Source organism: Cherax quadricarinatus, chromosome 19, assembly GCF_038502225.1.
Source record: "Cherax quadricarinatus isolate ZL_2023a chromosome 19, ASM3850222v1, whole genome shotgun sequence".
Lineage (NCBI taxonomy): Eukaryota > Metazoa > Arthropoda > Malacostraca > Decapoda > Parastacidae > Cherax > Cherax quadricarinatus.
This window is the reverse complement of record NC_091310.1, coordinates 29,938,092-29,954,055: the sequence shown is the minus strand read 5'-3', so window position 1 is coordinate 29,954,055 and position 15,964 is coordinate 29,938,092. Positions and strand designations below refer to the sequence as shown.

At 37.5% G+C, this 15,964-nt stretch overlaps 1 protein-coding gene across 2 annotated transcripts in view; it reads left to right on the top strand.

The window, feature by feature from the left end:
• Window positions 1–15,964, top strand: part of su(r) (dihydropyrimidine dehydrogenase su(r)) — a 99,112-nt gene that overhangs the window by 67,396 nt on the left and 15,752 nt on the right. For both annotated transcript variants that reach the window (XM_070086615.1, XM_070086616.1), the window contains 6 exons: window positions 1,029–1,255; window positions 2,203–2,353; window positions 4,118–4,287; window positions 5,135–5,345; window positions 11,515–11,699; window positions 13,000–13,097. In XM_070086615.1, the coding sequence (XP_069942716.1) occupies window positions 1,029–1,255; window positions 2,203–2,353; window positions 4,118–4,287; window positions 5,135–5,345; window positions 11,515–11,699; window positions 13,000–13,097 (1,042 nt within the window). The remainder of the gene's footprint in view (window positions 1–1,028; window positions 1,256–2,202; window positions 2,354–4,117; window positions 4,288–5,134; window positions 5,346–11,514; window positions 11,700–12,999; window positions 13,098–15,964) is intronic.

The following is a 15,964-nucleotide window of genomic DNA, read 5'->3' as shown; positions in this document are numbered from 1 at the left end:
TATGGAGGCAAAGAAGGGAATGTATGAAGGTATAGTAGTACCAACACTCTTATATGGGTGTGAAGCTTGGCTTGTGAATACAGCAGCAAGGAGGCGATTGGAGGCAGTAGATATGTCCTGTCTTAGGGCAATGTGTGGTGTAAATATTATGCAGAAAATTCGGAGTGTGGAAATTAGGAGAAGGTGTGGAGTTCATAAAAGTATTAGTCAGAGGGCTGAAGAGGGGTTGTTGAGGTGGTATGGTCATTTAGAGAGAATGGATCAAAGTAGAATGACATGGAGAGCGTATAAATCTGTAGGGGAAGGAAGGCGGGGTAGGGGTCGTCCTCGAAAAGGTTGGAAGGAAGGGGTAAGGGAGGTTTTGTGGGTGAGGGGCTTGGACTTCCAGCAGGCGTGCGTGAGCGTGTTCAATACGAGTGAATGGAGACGAATGGTATTTGGGACCTGACGATCTGTTGGAGTGTGAGCAGGGTAATATTTAGTGAAGGGATTCAGGGAAACCAGTTATTTTTATATAACCGGACTTGAGTCCTGGAAATGGGAAGTACAATGCCTACACTCTAAAGGAGGGGTTTGGGATATTGGCAGTTTGGAGGGATATGTTGTGTATCTTTATATGTATATGCTTCTAAACTGTTGTGTTCTGAGCACCTCTGCAAAAACAGTGATTATGTGTGAGTGAGGTGAATGTGTTAAATAATGATGATGAAAGTATTTTCTTTTTGGGGATTTTCTTTCTTTTTGGGTCACCCTGCCTCGGTGGGAGATGGCCGACTTGTTAAAAAAAAAAAAAAAAGTCATACATGGTTACAATCATGAACAAAATACAAAGTAATAAGCAATTCACACGTCCACACCCAGTCACAACTGTAATGAGTTACTACCTGAAGGGAAGTGTTCAATTTTATACTTTAGAATCAACACTATACAGTATATACAATAATATTAATATAAAAAATAATGAATAACTTAACTGTATTGATCTGCTATTTATTATAAAAAAATGCACACTAAAATTTTCATTGTAGGGTGTGGACCTGCCTCGATATCTTGTGCAACATTTTTGGGACGACTTGGCTATCACAACATTGATGTCTTTGAGAAGAAAGATTATGTTGGAGGCTTGAGTTCTTCAGAAATTCCACAGTACCGACTCCCCTTTGAAGTTGTTAATTTCGAAGTGGATCTCATGAAGGATCTTGGTGTTAAAGTACATCACGGCCGTCAGCTCTCTCTCTCGGATATAACAATTAAGGTACTGTAAATATGATGCATTTTATTATACTTAGTCTAAAGGTAATCATAAAGCCATGCTAGATTCAATTCAACTAAATACATGTAGAAAATATTTAGTTGAATTGACATTTTTCAGTACCTGTATGTCTATACAAGTGTTCCTATTCTTCTCTCAACGAACTGGCCATATCCCACCGAGGCAGGGTGGCCCAAAAAGAGAAAAAAGTTTCTCTTTTTAACTTTAGTAATGTATACAGGAGAAGGGGTTATGAGCCCCCTTTCTCCCGGCATTTTAGTTGCTTCTTACAACGTGCATGGCTCATGGAGGAAGAATCCTGTTCCATTTCCCCATGGAGATAAGAAAAAATAAACAAGAACAAGAACTAGTAAGAAACTAGAAGAAAACCCAGAGGGGTGTGTATGTATATATATATGCTTGTACATGCATGTGCAGTGTGACCTAAATGTAAGGAGAAGTAGCAAGACGTACCTGAAATCTTGTATGTTCATGAGACAGGAAAATACACCAGCAATCCTACCACCGTGTAAAACAATTACAGTCTTCGTTTTACTCTCACTTGGCCGGACGGTAATACTTGACTGGGCGGTTGCTGTCTACCAACCTACTACCTAGAAGTGTTCTATTATTGTGTTTTTATAATCAGTAAAAAAAAGCACTAAACCTGCATGGGTCATACAGTGCTACATGGTGGAGGGGTGCTGATATGAGGGATGGGCAGAGGTGCAAAAGATTAAAGTCAAAATTAGTATAAGTTAGTTTGAGCTTTGTGCTCCCATCTGCAATAGAACTTTTACTTTTTTATTTCCCCCAAGACCCTAACTGAAGGATGTAACCTGTAGAATTTTACTGCACATTATAGTCATTAATTATAATGAAACCTCTATGCTCAGTATCTTATTTTTACTTAATTATGGAGAGATGTTATTTTTCACATAAAATTTCAGGGCTTGCAGCAAGATGGTTATGAGGCAATATTCATTGGGATTGGTCTTCCTGAGCCTAAAAAGATTAGTATATTTGCTGATCTGAACAATGAGATGGGTTTCTACACCAGTAAAGATTTCTTGCCTATGGTAACAGCAGCTAGTAAACCAGGTGAGCTGTTTATTGTATATACGTACGTACTCTACTATAAATTATTGTGTGGTATTGCTCTATACATATTTTACTAGTTGAAAATTGCAATAGTGTTCATGAAAACATCAAATGTCTTGTTTGAGGGCTACCACAGAACAGTGGTACCTGAAATGGTAAAGTACCTTAATGGTAAAGTGCTCAACTCACAACTGAAGAAATCTTGGTTTGAGAGAGTCGTATGGGCATATTTCCTACACATGTCGACCCTGTTCATCTACAGTAGGTAGATATCTGAATGTTGACTAGTGTGGGCCACATCCTGGGGATTTGTAGTGTATCTTAAATCAGGCTGAGCTTTAAACTAAACTGAAGTCAAAGAAAATTGTTACATATGCCAAATTCATGGTACCCTCCATAGTATCGCAATATTTTACAGGTTAATTGTATTATGTATTTCTTAGGCATCATATTAGGCATAGTATTAAGATAAAGATTTATTAACCCTTTCAGGGTCCGTCCCGTAGATCTACGGCTTTACGTTCAGGGTCCAAACCGTAGATCTACGCCATGAGCTCAGCTCACTCTGATAAACTGTGAGTGGTACATTTGGGCCTAGATATGAGAGAATACATCTATGTGGTATGTGTGCACCACATAAAACAGATCCTGCAGCACACTGTGTATAATGAGAGAAAAAAAATGAAATCATGATTTTTCGATTAAAACAGCAACTTTGCAGTGTTTTTTCGTATGTTTTTTTAGTTGTATTTGCGATTTCTTGGTCTCATTTGATAGAATGGAAGACATATTACAGAAATAGAGATGATTTTGATTGGTTTTAGCATTGGAAATGGCTTGAAACTGAGCTCAAAGTAGCGGAAATGTTAAATTTTTGCCGATATTCAAGAGTAAACAAACGACCTCACACGTCTAATACACGTCAGCTGGTGGGTCTAATATACATTCACAAATATGGTGATGATATTTATACAATTATTACAGTATTGCATAACAGTAATAAAAATTCATTATGTGAATAAAAAATCAAAATCTAATTTATTTGTAAAGCCTCAAAACATAACTAATGAACAGAGGAAATGTTAGTTTAGTGCCAGGAATGCCTACATTGTTCATTCTGGACCCTATTTTGAAATTGGAATATTTTGAACTTTGTGTTAAATTGGCCAAATTAACAATTTCCGATCACTTTATTTTGTAGTTGAAACAGTTGACTTGGCGATTTCTTGTGCTCAATCGATAGAATAGAAGTAATACTAGTGAAATAGCTAAGAATTTGGTTGATTGGAATAATGTAATTGGCCTAAAATGGGAGTCAAAGTCGGGAAAATCGCCGATTCGTAAATATCGCTGACACATCAAAATTCGCGAGAGCATAATTTCATCAATTTTCCACCAAATTTCGTACTTTTTGTTTTATTACCTTCACAAAAAGATTCTCTACAATTTCATAAGAAAAAATAACAAATTTTTTTTTTGAAAATTCTTGGACACTGGTGCGTGACTCCAGATTTGGGCCTTGGACCCTGAAAGGGTTAAAAATTAAACCACTCTTATCCTGTCTAGACTTAAGTAGTTATTATATACTAGGATAAGTGACTGAAATGCCCCGGCTTGATATTGGCTTTCTTTGTGCTTAACAAATCAAAATTGTAAATACACATTGTAACCTTGCAATGAAATAAAATCTTTATCTTTTATCATGTACATATTTTACCTCATTTTAAAGGTAATGTAAATTAACTTAATATATTACCTTGACAGGGATGTGCAGTTGTAAGTCTCAGCTGCCATCCATTAAGGGTGTGGTGCTTGTCCTGGGTGCTGGAGACACTGCCTTTGATTGTGCCACATCTGCTCTTCGCTGTGGGGCAAAACGTGTCTTCGTTGTCTTCAGAAAAGGCTTCACAAATATTCGGGCTGTTCCTGAAGAGGTACTGTATATAGTAAAATATTTGCTTTCTTTGCTGAATAAATATACTGTATATCTTTATCCAGTGATGGTGACAAATCTCACCTATACCATGAGCAATAATGAACTAAGAAAATATTTTATATAAATTTATGTTGTCAACTTTCTTTTTTATATAAAATAATAATTAATATAGCTCTACTAATACAGTAGAATGAGTGATAGAAATTTCTGGTATGGGCTGCAATTTAATATTTCTACATTCATCCATATAAGCCTCACATTGCAAAAGCACTCTAGTTATGTATCCAGTTTTGCCAAATAAAAGAAAAATTATGCCTATCAGTACTGTTTATTAGGTTATATTAATGTACGTATCCCTATAGGCACTTTTCATAGCATTTTATTTGCATAAATTCATAAGTGCAGTCTGCAGTTGATGGCTTTTCAAGGGATGAATTATGGCGTTATTAATTGTAGCGGTATTGTCCAAGAACATGTCTTTTAATTTGTCACTATAGTGTTTCATGGACTCGTAGGAGTTACCCAAGAGATGATCATGCATTCTGCTGCTCATATGCTCACTCATATACATGTATTATATACTGGTACCTCTTTTAGAAAAGTGTGACTGATTGTTCAGCAACTCAGACATATTAACCCTTCAGTATTTTCCTTAATCATCTATCCCTGAGGCCCAATTGAGGATCCCAGCAGAGATAAGCTTCACAGAATAATTTTCTTGGGTTGTCCTGCATTATTAACCCTCTAGGGTGATTGCTTAGAAAAAACTCATCTTCTTCACCTTGTATTCCTGCTCTGTAATTTACATATTTATTAATGTTAGCAATTATTATTTTTCACCCTAGATGGACTTAGCACGTGAAGAAATGTGCGAGTTCTTGCCTTTCTTGTCACCTCGCAAAGTGATTATGAAGAATGGCAGAGTTTCAGCCATGGAGTTCGTGCGCACAGAGCAAGCACAAGATGGATCCTGGATTGAAGATGAAGACCAGACATTCAAATTAAAGTGTGACTACATAATCTCAGCATTTGGTTCTGGTCTTTCAAATACAGACAGTAAGTTATTATTCTCCATGGGGAAGTGGAGAAGACTGCTTCCTCCATAAGCCATGCATGTCGTAAGAGGTGACTAAAATGCTGGGAGCAAGAGGCTAGGACCCCCTTCTGTATAAATTACTATGTGTAAAAGGAAGAAAAACTTTTAATTATTAAGTGTATTTTCTTTTTTGGGTCGCCCTGCCTTGGTCTATTACAGTATTCCTTTTGTATTTCTGATTATTTACAACTCCTCCTTATTATATCATAATACAGTAATGAAATGCACTGAAACCATAAGGGTCAATTAGTTCTGCACAATAGAGAGAAAAAAAAGAAGAAAAGCCACAGTTAATGTAGAAAATTGGTGTCATTAAGATTAAGATGTTTATTCTGACAAATTACATGGTTGTACAGAGGAATATAATAGTTGGGTGTACATACCAAAAGCCCTTTTGTATGCAGAGCATTTTGGGCAAGCTTAGATTAACTTAAGATTAGGAAGGCAATAATACATAGTTCATATGGTCATTAAATGTGTTACAGTGAGTACAGGAGAACTGAATATTCTATCAGGTAATGCTATATGGTTTTGATAAGTCTAGTAGAGACTTATTACACTATTGAATTAGTTAATAAAGATTACAGTATGACAATGTAACAATTTAAAACAATTTACAATATGATGTATTACAATTTAGAACTATTTAAACAATGAAATTTGGTATTACAATGGAACAGTTTACATTATGATGTACTGTATTACAATCTAGTACTATTTAAAACAATGAACAACAAACATCATTTAAGAAATATACTGAATTAGCATTATAGGTGGAACAGTCAGAAAGGAAGGCACAACTATTCTTCAATTTTAGGTCTTCATATAGTATGAGACAATTTTTTTTATGATACTGTTGTACATTAAAGAGAAAGTAACCAATAATAATCATCTCTGCAAAATAATGTGTAATAAAAATGTACTTTTCACAGAAGGATTACAGTTTGAGATTATTTTCATCCAGGGTACTGCACAAATATTACTCTGTAAATATTTGGTACTTTCAGCTTCAAATTTTGTGCAATTTTAAAAGTATCGACGAAATTAACAAAGACACTTAGGCAACATCCTAGGTAGTAGGCTGGTAGACAGCAACTGCCCAGGGAGGTACTACCATCTTGCCAAGTGAGTGTAAAACGAAAGCCTGTAATTGTTTTACATGATGGTAGGATTGCTGGTGTCCATTTTTCTGTCTCTTGAACATGCAAGGTTTCAGGTACATCTTGCTACTTCTACTTACACTTAGGTCACACTACACATACATGTTTTTTTTCTTTTTTTTCTTTCTTTCTTTTTAACAAGTCAGCCGTCTCCCACTGAGGCAGGGTGACCCAAAAAAGAAAGAAAATCCCCAAAAAGAAAATACTTTCATCATCATTCAACACTTTCACCACACTCACACATTATCAATGTTTTTGCAGAGGTGCTCAGAATACAACAATTTAGAAGCATATACGTATAAAGATACACAACATATCCCTCCAAACTGCCAATGTCCCAAACCCCTCCTTTAAAGTGCAGGCATTGTACTTCCCATTTCCAGGACTCAAGTCCGACTATATGAAAATAACCGGTTTCCCTGAATCCCTTCACTAAATATTACCCTGCTCACACTCCAACAGATCGTCAGGTCCCAAGTACCATTCGTCTCCATTCACTCCTATGTAACACACTCACGCACGCTTGCTGGAAGTCCAAGCCCCTCGCCCACAAAACCTCCTTTACCCCCTCTCTCCAACCCTTTCGAGGACGACCCCTACCCCGCCTTCCTTCCCCTATAGATTTATACGCTTTCCATGTCATTCTACTTTGATCCATTCTCTCTAAATGACCAAACCACCTCAACCCCTCTTCTGCCCTCTGACTAATACTTTTATTAACTCCACACCTTTTCCTAATTTCCACACTCCGAATTTTCTGCATAATATTTACACCACACATTGCCCTTAGACAGGACATCTCCACTGCCTCCAACCATCTCCTCGCTGCTGCATTTACCACCCAAGCTTCACATCCATATAAGAGTGTTGGTACTACTATACTTTCATACATTCCCTTCTTTGCCTCCATAGATAACGTTTTTTGACTCCACATATACCTCAACGCACCACTCACCTTTTTTCCCTCATCAATTCTATGATTAACCTCATCCTTCATAAATCCATCCGCCGACACGTCAACTCCCAAGTACATGTATCTGAAAACATTCACTTCTTCCATACTCCTCCCCAATTTGATATCCAATTTTTCTTTATCTAAATCATTTGATACCCTCATCACCTTACTCTTTTCTATGTTCACTTTCAACTTTCTACCTTTACACACATTCCCAAACTCATCCACTAACCTTTGCAATTTTTCTTTAGAATCTCCCATATGCACAGTATCATCAGCAAAAAGTAACTGTGTCAATTCCCATTTTGAATTTGATTCCCCATTTTAATCCCACCCCTCTCCCGAACCCTAGCATTTACTTCTTTTACAACCCCATCTATAAATATATTAAACAACCATGGTGACATTACACATCCCTGTCTAAGACCTACTTTTACCAGGAAGTAGTCTCCCTCTCTTTTACACACCCTAACCTGAGCTTCACTATCCTCATAAAAACTCTTTACAGCATTTAGTAACTTACCACCTATTCCATATACTTGCAACATCGGCCACATTGCTCCTCTATCCACCCTATCATATGCCTTTTCTAAATCCATAAATGCAATAAAAACTTCCCTACCTTTATCTAAATACTATTCACATATATGCTTCAATGTAAACACTTGATCTATGCATCTCCTACCCACTCTGAAACCTCCTTGCTCATCTGCAATCCTACAATCTGTCTTACCTCTAATTCTTTCAGTTATAACCCTACCGTACACTTTTCCTGGTATACTCCGTGAACATACATGTACAAGCATATATATACACACCCCTCTGGGTTTTCTTCTATTTTCTTACTAGTTCTTGTTCTTGCTTATTTCCACTTATCTCCATGGGGAAGTGGAAAAGAATTCTTCCTCCGTAAGCTGTGCGTGTTGTAAGAGGCGACTAAAATGCCGGGAGCAAGGGGCTAGTAACCCCTTCTCCTGTATATATTACTAGATGTAAAAGGAGAAACTTTCATTTTTTCTTTTGGGCCACCCCGCCTCGGTGGGACATGGCTGGTGCATTGAAAGAAAGAAGAAGACTTGTACAAAATATGGGAATCTTTATTAAGGAAACATTCTGCCACACAGTGGCTTCATCAGTCCAGTACAAAACGAAAGGGGTAAGGAGAGTTTGAGGTAATCAGTCTCTCAGCCTGGAATTGATGTGTTCAGTCCATCACTTTCTACAAAAGTACAGCATATGGCCAGAGAAGTGGCTTATATACTGTAGTCAGGTGAGTCGAAGCAGGAGGAGGCAGGATCACAGTGGAACCATCCACTAGTGTAAGTAGGTCTTTGTTCAAAAGTTGGACAAGTATTGAAGAATTCCTTGTATCAAGATCCCACGATGTTGCAGTGTCTGACAGATGTGATAAATGTTTTTGAAAACTGACAACTTGTTGGTTTTCAAAACCGACAAGCTTTGCTTTTCAATTTGAGTATCATGCACCAAGTTGTGCTTTCTAGTTTGAGTATCATTCACCAATGCAAAAGAAAATGGACACCTGACTAAATGAAGAATGATTGAAATATGAATTTTACGTTTTTTTAATTACAGTGATAGCTCGAGTTTCAAACAGTTCCCAACTCGAACAATTTTGTAAGTGTATTTTTGGGGGGTCTGAAACTAACTAATCTAATTTACATTATTCCTTATGGGAACAAATTCATTCAGTAACGGCACTCGAACAGCCTTCTGGAATGAATTAAGTTTGTAACTCGAGGTACCACTGTATTGTCTAGTCATATGGTATGTGTGTGTGCAGTAAGCTTGTATACTTTTTGTAAACATTCATCAAGAATGAGTAAAAGTAGCTTGGATTAAATGCAGTGTTATCATCCCAGTCCACATCTCAAGCTCAACATATTTTTCACTTACCAAACCATTCTTCCAATTCCTATAATAATAATAATAATAATAATTTTTATTTTTATTTTTATTTGGACATGATACATAGTTGTACAAGTTATTATAGTGGTTGGATGTACACCTACCACCCGACTTATGACTGAGTTCAGTTCCGAGAAACTGGTCGTAAGTCGAACTTTACTACTGAATATCAACATCACATTTTTGTAATGACTTTATTTTATTGTTTTATTTTGGTATTTCATGTTTTACTTTACTTTTTATGCTGTTAGTACTGTATTTTATACTGTAAGGTTTAGGATAAACACTGTGTACAACACAAATAGTTGTTTATTTCCCAGAAATTTGGCAAAAAAAACACGGTTGTAAGTCGAGTGGTCGTAAGTCGAACAGGTCGTAAGTCGGATGGTAGGTGTACATGCCAAAAGCCCCTTGTATGCAGAGCACTATGGGCAGGTTTAAAATTAACTTTAGGATTAACTAAGCAATGATATATTCAGTGGTAAAAATTATAGTAAACAAATTACAACATGAAGTACAAATGAGTATTTAAAAAAGAAGCATTGTAGTTGTACAAATTTGTAGCATAACAATGTATAATATAACAAAACGATCAGTATACTATATGAGGTCATACAATTTATTAATCCGATCAAATCGAATAAAATCATATGGTCATTAGATGAGTTACTGTGTATTGAAGAGAATGGATTATTCTATTAGGTAATGTAATTAAAAAGCATAGTTTGATAGGGTCACAGGTTATACGTTTACGAGATACAGTTATTCAGTATTTATTTAGTTGTGGGCGAGTAAGTGGTTTTTAAGGAGAGTCTTGAATTGATAAACAGACAGCGTTTCTTTTATATTCACAGGTAATGAATTCCAGATTTTTGGGCCTTTTATGTGCATAGAGTTTTTACATAGTGTGAGATGGACACTGGGAACATCAAAGAGGGATCTGTGCCTTGTGTTATGGTCATGTGTTCTGTTGAGGTTGGTAAGAAGTTTTAGGGGAGGGTTTATATCCGAGTTTAGTGTTCTATGTATGTAGTAGGCACAATAATAAGTATGGATGTTTTGCACGGTGAGTAAGTTTAGAGTTTTGAATATTGGTGGAGTATACTGCCTGGAGTGGGAATTTATCATTCTGACTGCAGCCTTTTGTTGGGTAATTAATGGTCTGAGATGATTTATTGTTGTTGAGCCCCATGCACAGATTCCATAGGTGAGATAGGGGTAAATGAGTGAGTGATATAAGGCCAGGAGAGCTGATTGTGGAACATAGTACTGTATCTTTGATAGTATGCCTATGGTCTTGGAGATTTTCTTGGAAATTTGTTGTACATGTGTTTGAAATTTGAGTCTATTATCAATTTGGATTCCTAAGAATTTTCCCTCTGTGAGCTTTGTGATAGGTGATCCGTTTATCAGTATGTTAAGAGGAACATCTGTAGTTCTGTTCCTAAACTGAATGAAGTAGGTTTTGTCAATATTGAGAGTAAGCTTGTTGATCATCCATCATCCAGGTAGATATTTTCTGTAATTCGGTATTTACAGTATTGGCTAGTATGACTGGCCTTGGGTGAGAGCTATAGTTAATGGAAGATGTTTGCTATTCACTACGACTGAGTCACAGTTGTTGTTGGTCTAAGTGGTTTTGGAAATTGTATATGACATCAGTAAGTTGTAAGTCGATTCTTTCTCTTTCACTCTTGGTGTTGATGTTCAGTTGTGCAACTTGATCTTTGAGGAGGTCGATGGATTCCTCAGACTTGGTGTGGGTGTTGCTGAGTTGGTCAAGTGCATTTTGTTTATTTTCTAGAGTTGTAATTTTTGTTGGTTTTTAAGTCTTTAATTTCCTGGATTAACATATAATTGGATTTCTTAAGCTCTTCCATTTCCTGGGTTAACATGTTGATTTTTTGACTTTGCATCTTGATTTGCAGCTATTTCAGGGTCATTAAGAAAGGGTCAACATTATAAGAGTTTTCTTTATTTGTTACATCATTAATGTTTCTGTTATCATGTTTCTCTGTCAAATTTTAGTCTGCCTTTCTTAGTAACTGCTACCTAATGTTGTCAATTTGTTATATTACTTACCCACAGTTCAGTCAGCTCTAGCACCAGTTAGGCTGAACCGATGGGGTCAGCCAGAGGTGGATGTACACACTATGAGCACCAGTGAAGCTGGTGTCTTCTGTGGAGGTGATGTTGCTGGTGTTGCAGAAACCACTGTGGAAAGTGTCAATGATGGCAAAACAGCTGCTTGGAATATTCATAAATATCTGCAGGTACACAACATTTTATTGCTTGCTTTTATTATTCCAGATAAAGCCCTTAAAGCCATAGAAAATCAAATTATACAGTTATTGAGCCTGAGAACAAAAATATTGTCAATTGTAATAATTGATGCATTTAAATAGTATTGCAATAGTATGTGTTCCACATCCTTGCAAATTTTAATAATTAAGATATATTAACAACTGCCATATCCAAGATTTTTTGATTAAGAAAGCGTCAGTGACTTCTACATTCTATTCAAATTTCACTTGGTACTTCCATGGTATATGTGGCTCACTTATTGGTAGTTAAGGTATGATGAAATAGGAATATTGAATTATGGCACATATGCCCTACAAAATACAAATACAAATTTTTATTTCATTATCCAGTACAAAAGATTGCCACTACTTCTACTATACAGTGCATTCCAGGCAGACTAATCCTAATTCTTAAAGACTACTTAAGAATTAGATAGCGACTATTAAGAGTTCTTATGCAGTTAACTACATTTGTATGTAGAATAATACGATTTCAAGAGTATGGCTTATTATTTCAAACTGACTGAGTAGAGATGGTGAAGATACAAGAAGTTGCATAGTTACAGTAGAAATATAATAAAACAAGATGTGTAACTTACTTTAGGTAGTAGGTTGGTAGACAGCAGCCACCCAGTGAGGTACTACTGTCCTGCCAAGTGAGTGTAAAATGGAAGGCTGTAATTGTTTTACATGATGGTAGGTTGCTGGTGTCTTTTTTCTGTCTCATAACCATGCAAGATTTCAGGTATATCTTGCTACTTCTACTTGCACTTAGGTCACACTACACTTGTATGTACAAGCATATTTATACACACCCCTCTGGGTTTTCTTCTATTTTCTTCCTAGTTCTTGTTCTTGTTTATTTCCTCTTATCTCTATGGGGAGGTGGAACAGAATTCTTCCTCCGTAAGCCATGCGTGTCATAAGAGGTGACTAAAATACCAGGAGCAAGGAGCTAGTAACCCCTTCTTCTGTATACATTACTAAAGTTGAAAAAAGAAACTTTTTTTTTTTTTTTTTTTTTTTTGGGGGGGGGGGGGGGGCACCTTGCCATGGTGGGATATGGCCGGTTTGTTGATAGAAAGAAGAAGAGTGTAACTTACTCATTAACCCCCCTGGCTGGTTTGGAAAAAACTATCATTGCTCTTGGCATCATAAAACCTGACAAATCCCTGATCACAATTTGATTTCTACCCACTGTGGTTCCATATGTGTATAGTATATAGTGCATTACTATACTGTAGTACATTAATGCAGCTGTATTCAACAGTCTCTCCATGGCCTATTTGTTCCTGAGATGCCACAACTGCCAAAGTTCTACACTCCTATCGATGATGTGGACATCTCGATTACGATATGTGGTATAAAGTAAGTACATTTTTTCAATATTTATTAATATTTGACTTTGCCTAGGTAATAGGTTGGTAGACAACAACCACCCAGGAAGGTACTACCATCCTGTGGTAGTCGGTTGGTAGACAGCAACCACCTAGGAAATACAACCGTCTTGCCAAGTGAGTGTGAAACGGAAACTTGTACGTGTACTTGTTTTACGTGATGGTAGGATTGCTGGTGTCTTTTTTGTCTCAATAAACATGCAAGGTTTCAGGTATATCTTGCTACTTCTAGTTACATTTAGGTCACACTACATATGCCTGTACAAGCATATATATACACACCCCTCTGGGTTTCTTCTATTTTCTTTCTAGTTCTTGTTCTTGTTTATTTCCTCTTATCTCCATGGGGAAGTGGAACAGAATTCTTCCTCCGTAAGCCATGCGTGTTATAAGAGGCGACTAAAATGCCAGGAGCAAGGGGCTAGTAACTCCTTCTCCTGTACAAATTACTAAATTTAAAAAGAAAAACTATCACTTTTCTTTTTGGGCCATCCTGCCTTGGTGGGATATGGCCGGTTTGTTGAAAAAAAATATATATACATGTATACTATATACACACACACACACACACAAACCCCTCTGGGTTTTCTTCTATTTTCTTCTTAGTTCTTGTTCTTGTGTATTTCCACTCATCTCCATGGGAAGTAGAACAGAATTCTTCTTCCATGGGAGTGGGAGTGATCATGTTGGAGGATCTCACCTTCAAGGACCATAACATTGTATCAATCGCATCTGCTAGAAAAATGACAGGATGGATAATGAGAACCTTCAAAACTAGGGAGGCCAAGCCCATGATGACACTCTTCAGGTCACTTGTTCTATCTAGGCTGGAATATTGCTGCACACTAACAGCACCTTTCAAGGCAGGTGAAATTGCTGACCTAGAAAATGTACAGAGAACCTTCACAGCGCGCATAACGGAGATAAAACACCTCAATTACTGGGAGCGCTTGAGGTTCCTAAACCTGTATTCCCTGGAATGCAGGCGGGAGAGATACATGATTATATACACCTGGAAAATCCTAGAGGGACTAGTACCGAACTTGCTCACGAAAATCACTCACTACGAAAGTAAAAGACTTGGCAGATGATGCAACATCCCCCCAATGAAAAGCAGGGGTGTCACTAGCACGTTAAGAGACTATACAATAAGTGTCAGGGGCCCGAGACTGTTCAACTGCCTCCCAGCATACATAAGGGGGATTACCAACAGACCCCTGGCAGTCTTCAAGCTGGCACTGGACAAGCACCTAAAGTCGGTTCCTGACAAGCCGGGCTGTGGCTCGTACGTTGGTTTGCGTGCAGCCAGCAGTAACAGCCTGGTTGATCAGGCTCTGATCCACCAGGAGGCCTGGTCACAGACCGGGCCGCGGGGGCATTGACCTCCGGAACTCTCTCCAGGTAAACTCCAGGTATACGTGTCATAAAAGGCGACTAAAATGCTGGGAGCAAGGGGCTAGTAACCCCTTCTCCTGTATAAATTACTTAATGTAAAAGGAGAAATTTTCGTTTATCTTTTTAAGTCGCCCTTCCTCAGTGGGATGTGGCCGGTTTGTTAAAAAAAAAAATTGACTTTGCAAAACGGTTGTAGCTTCTGCATACCAAGTTAGTACAGTAAACTCTCCATATAACAAACCCCTGTATTGCGAACTTTGGAAATACTGAAGCAATTTTTTTTTTCTCTCCACCATTATCAAACACCCACTTCCCTCCAATTAGTCCATTATATGGAGGGTTTACTACATGTTATATACTGAAATATTTTCCCATGCTTTATGATAGACATCTTTGCAGCATAGTTAAAAATGTATAAGCATTTTAAGTGAAATTTAAAAAATAAAAATAAGTTCATGTCATATAGTATAAAATTAAATGATCAAATGAGGAACAAGAAGTCAAAGGATGATACATTATTATGTTTATAAGTACAAATTGGAGAGGAGGAGTATGAAAGAAGTGAATGTTTTCAGATATTATTTGGGAGTTGACATGTCAGCAGATGGATGTATGAGGGATGAGGTTAACCATAAAATTGATGAAGGAAAAAAGGTGAGTGGTGCATTGAGGTATATGTGGAGACAAAAAACATTATCTATGGAGGCAAAGAAGGGAATGTATGAAAGTATTGTGGTACCAACACTCTTATATGGATGTGAAGCTTGGGTTGTAAATGCTGCAGCGAGGAGGTGGTTGGAGGCTGTGGAGATGTCCTGTCTAAGGGCAATGTGTGGTGTAAATATTATGCAGAAAATTTGGAGTATGGAAATTAGGAGAAGGTGTGGAGTTAATAAAAGTATTAGTCAGAGGGCTGAAGAGGGGTTGTTGAGGTGGTTTGGTCATTTAGAGAGAATGGATCAAAGTACATAGAATGATATGGAGAGCGTATAAATCTGTAGGGAAAGGAAGGCGAGGTAGGGTCAACCTTGAAAAGGTTGGAGGGAGAGGGTAAAGGAGGTTTTATGGGCGAGGGGCTTGGACTTCCAGCAAGCATGCATGAGCGTATTAGATAGGAGTGAATGGAGATGAATGGTATTTGGGACCTGACGAGCTGTTGGAGTGTGAGCAGGGTAATATTTAGTGAAGGGATTCAGGGAAACCGGCTGTTTTTATATAGCCGGACTTGAGTACTGGAAATTGAAAGTACAATGCCTGCACTTTAACCCTTTGACTGTTTTCGACGTATAAATACGTCTTACGAGCCAATGTTTCTGACGTATATATACTCAATAATTCTAGCGGCTTCAAATCAAGCGGGAGAAAGCTGGTAGGCCCACATGTGAGAGAATGGGTCTGTGTGGTCAGTGTGCACCACATAAAAAAAATCCTGCAGCACACATA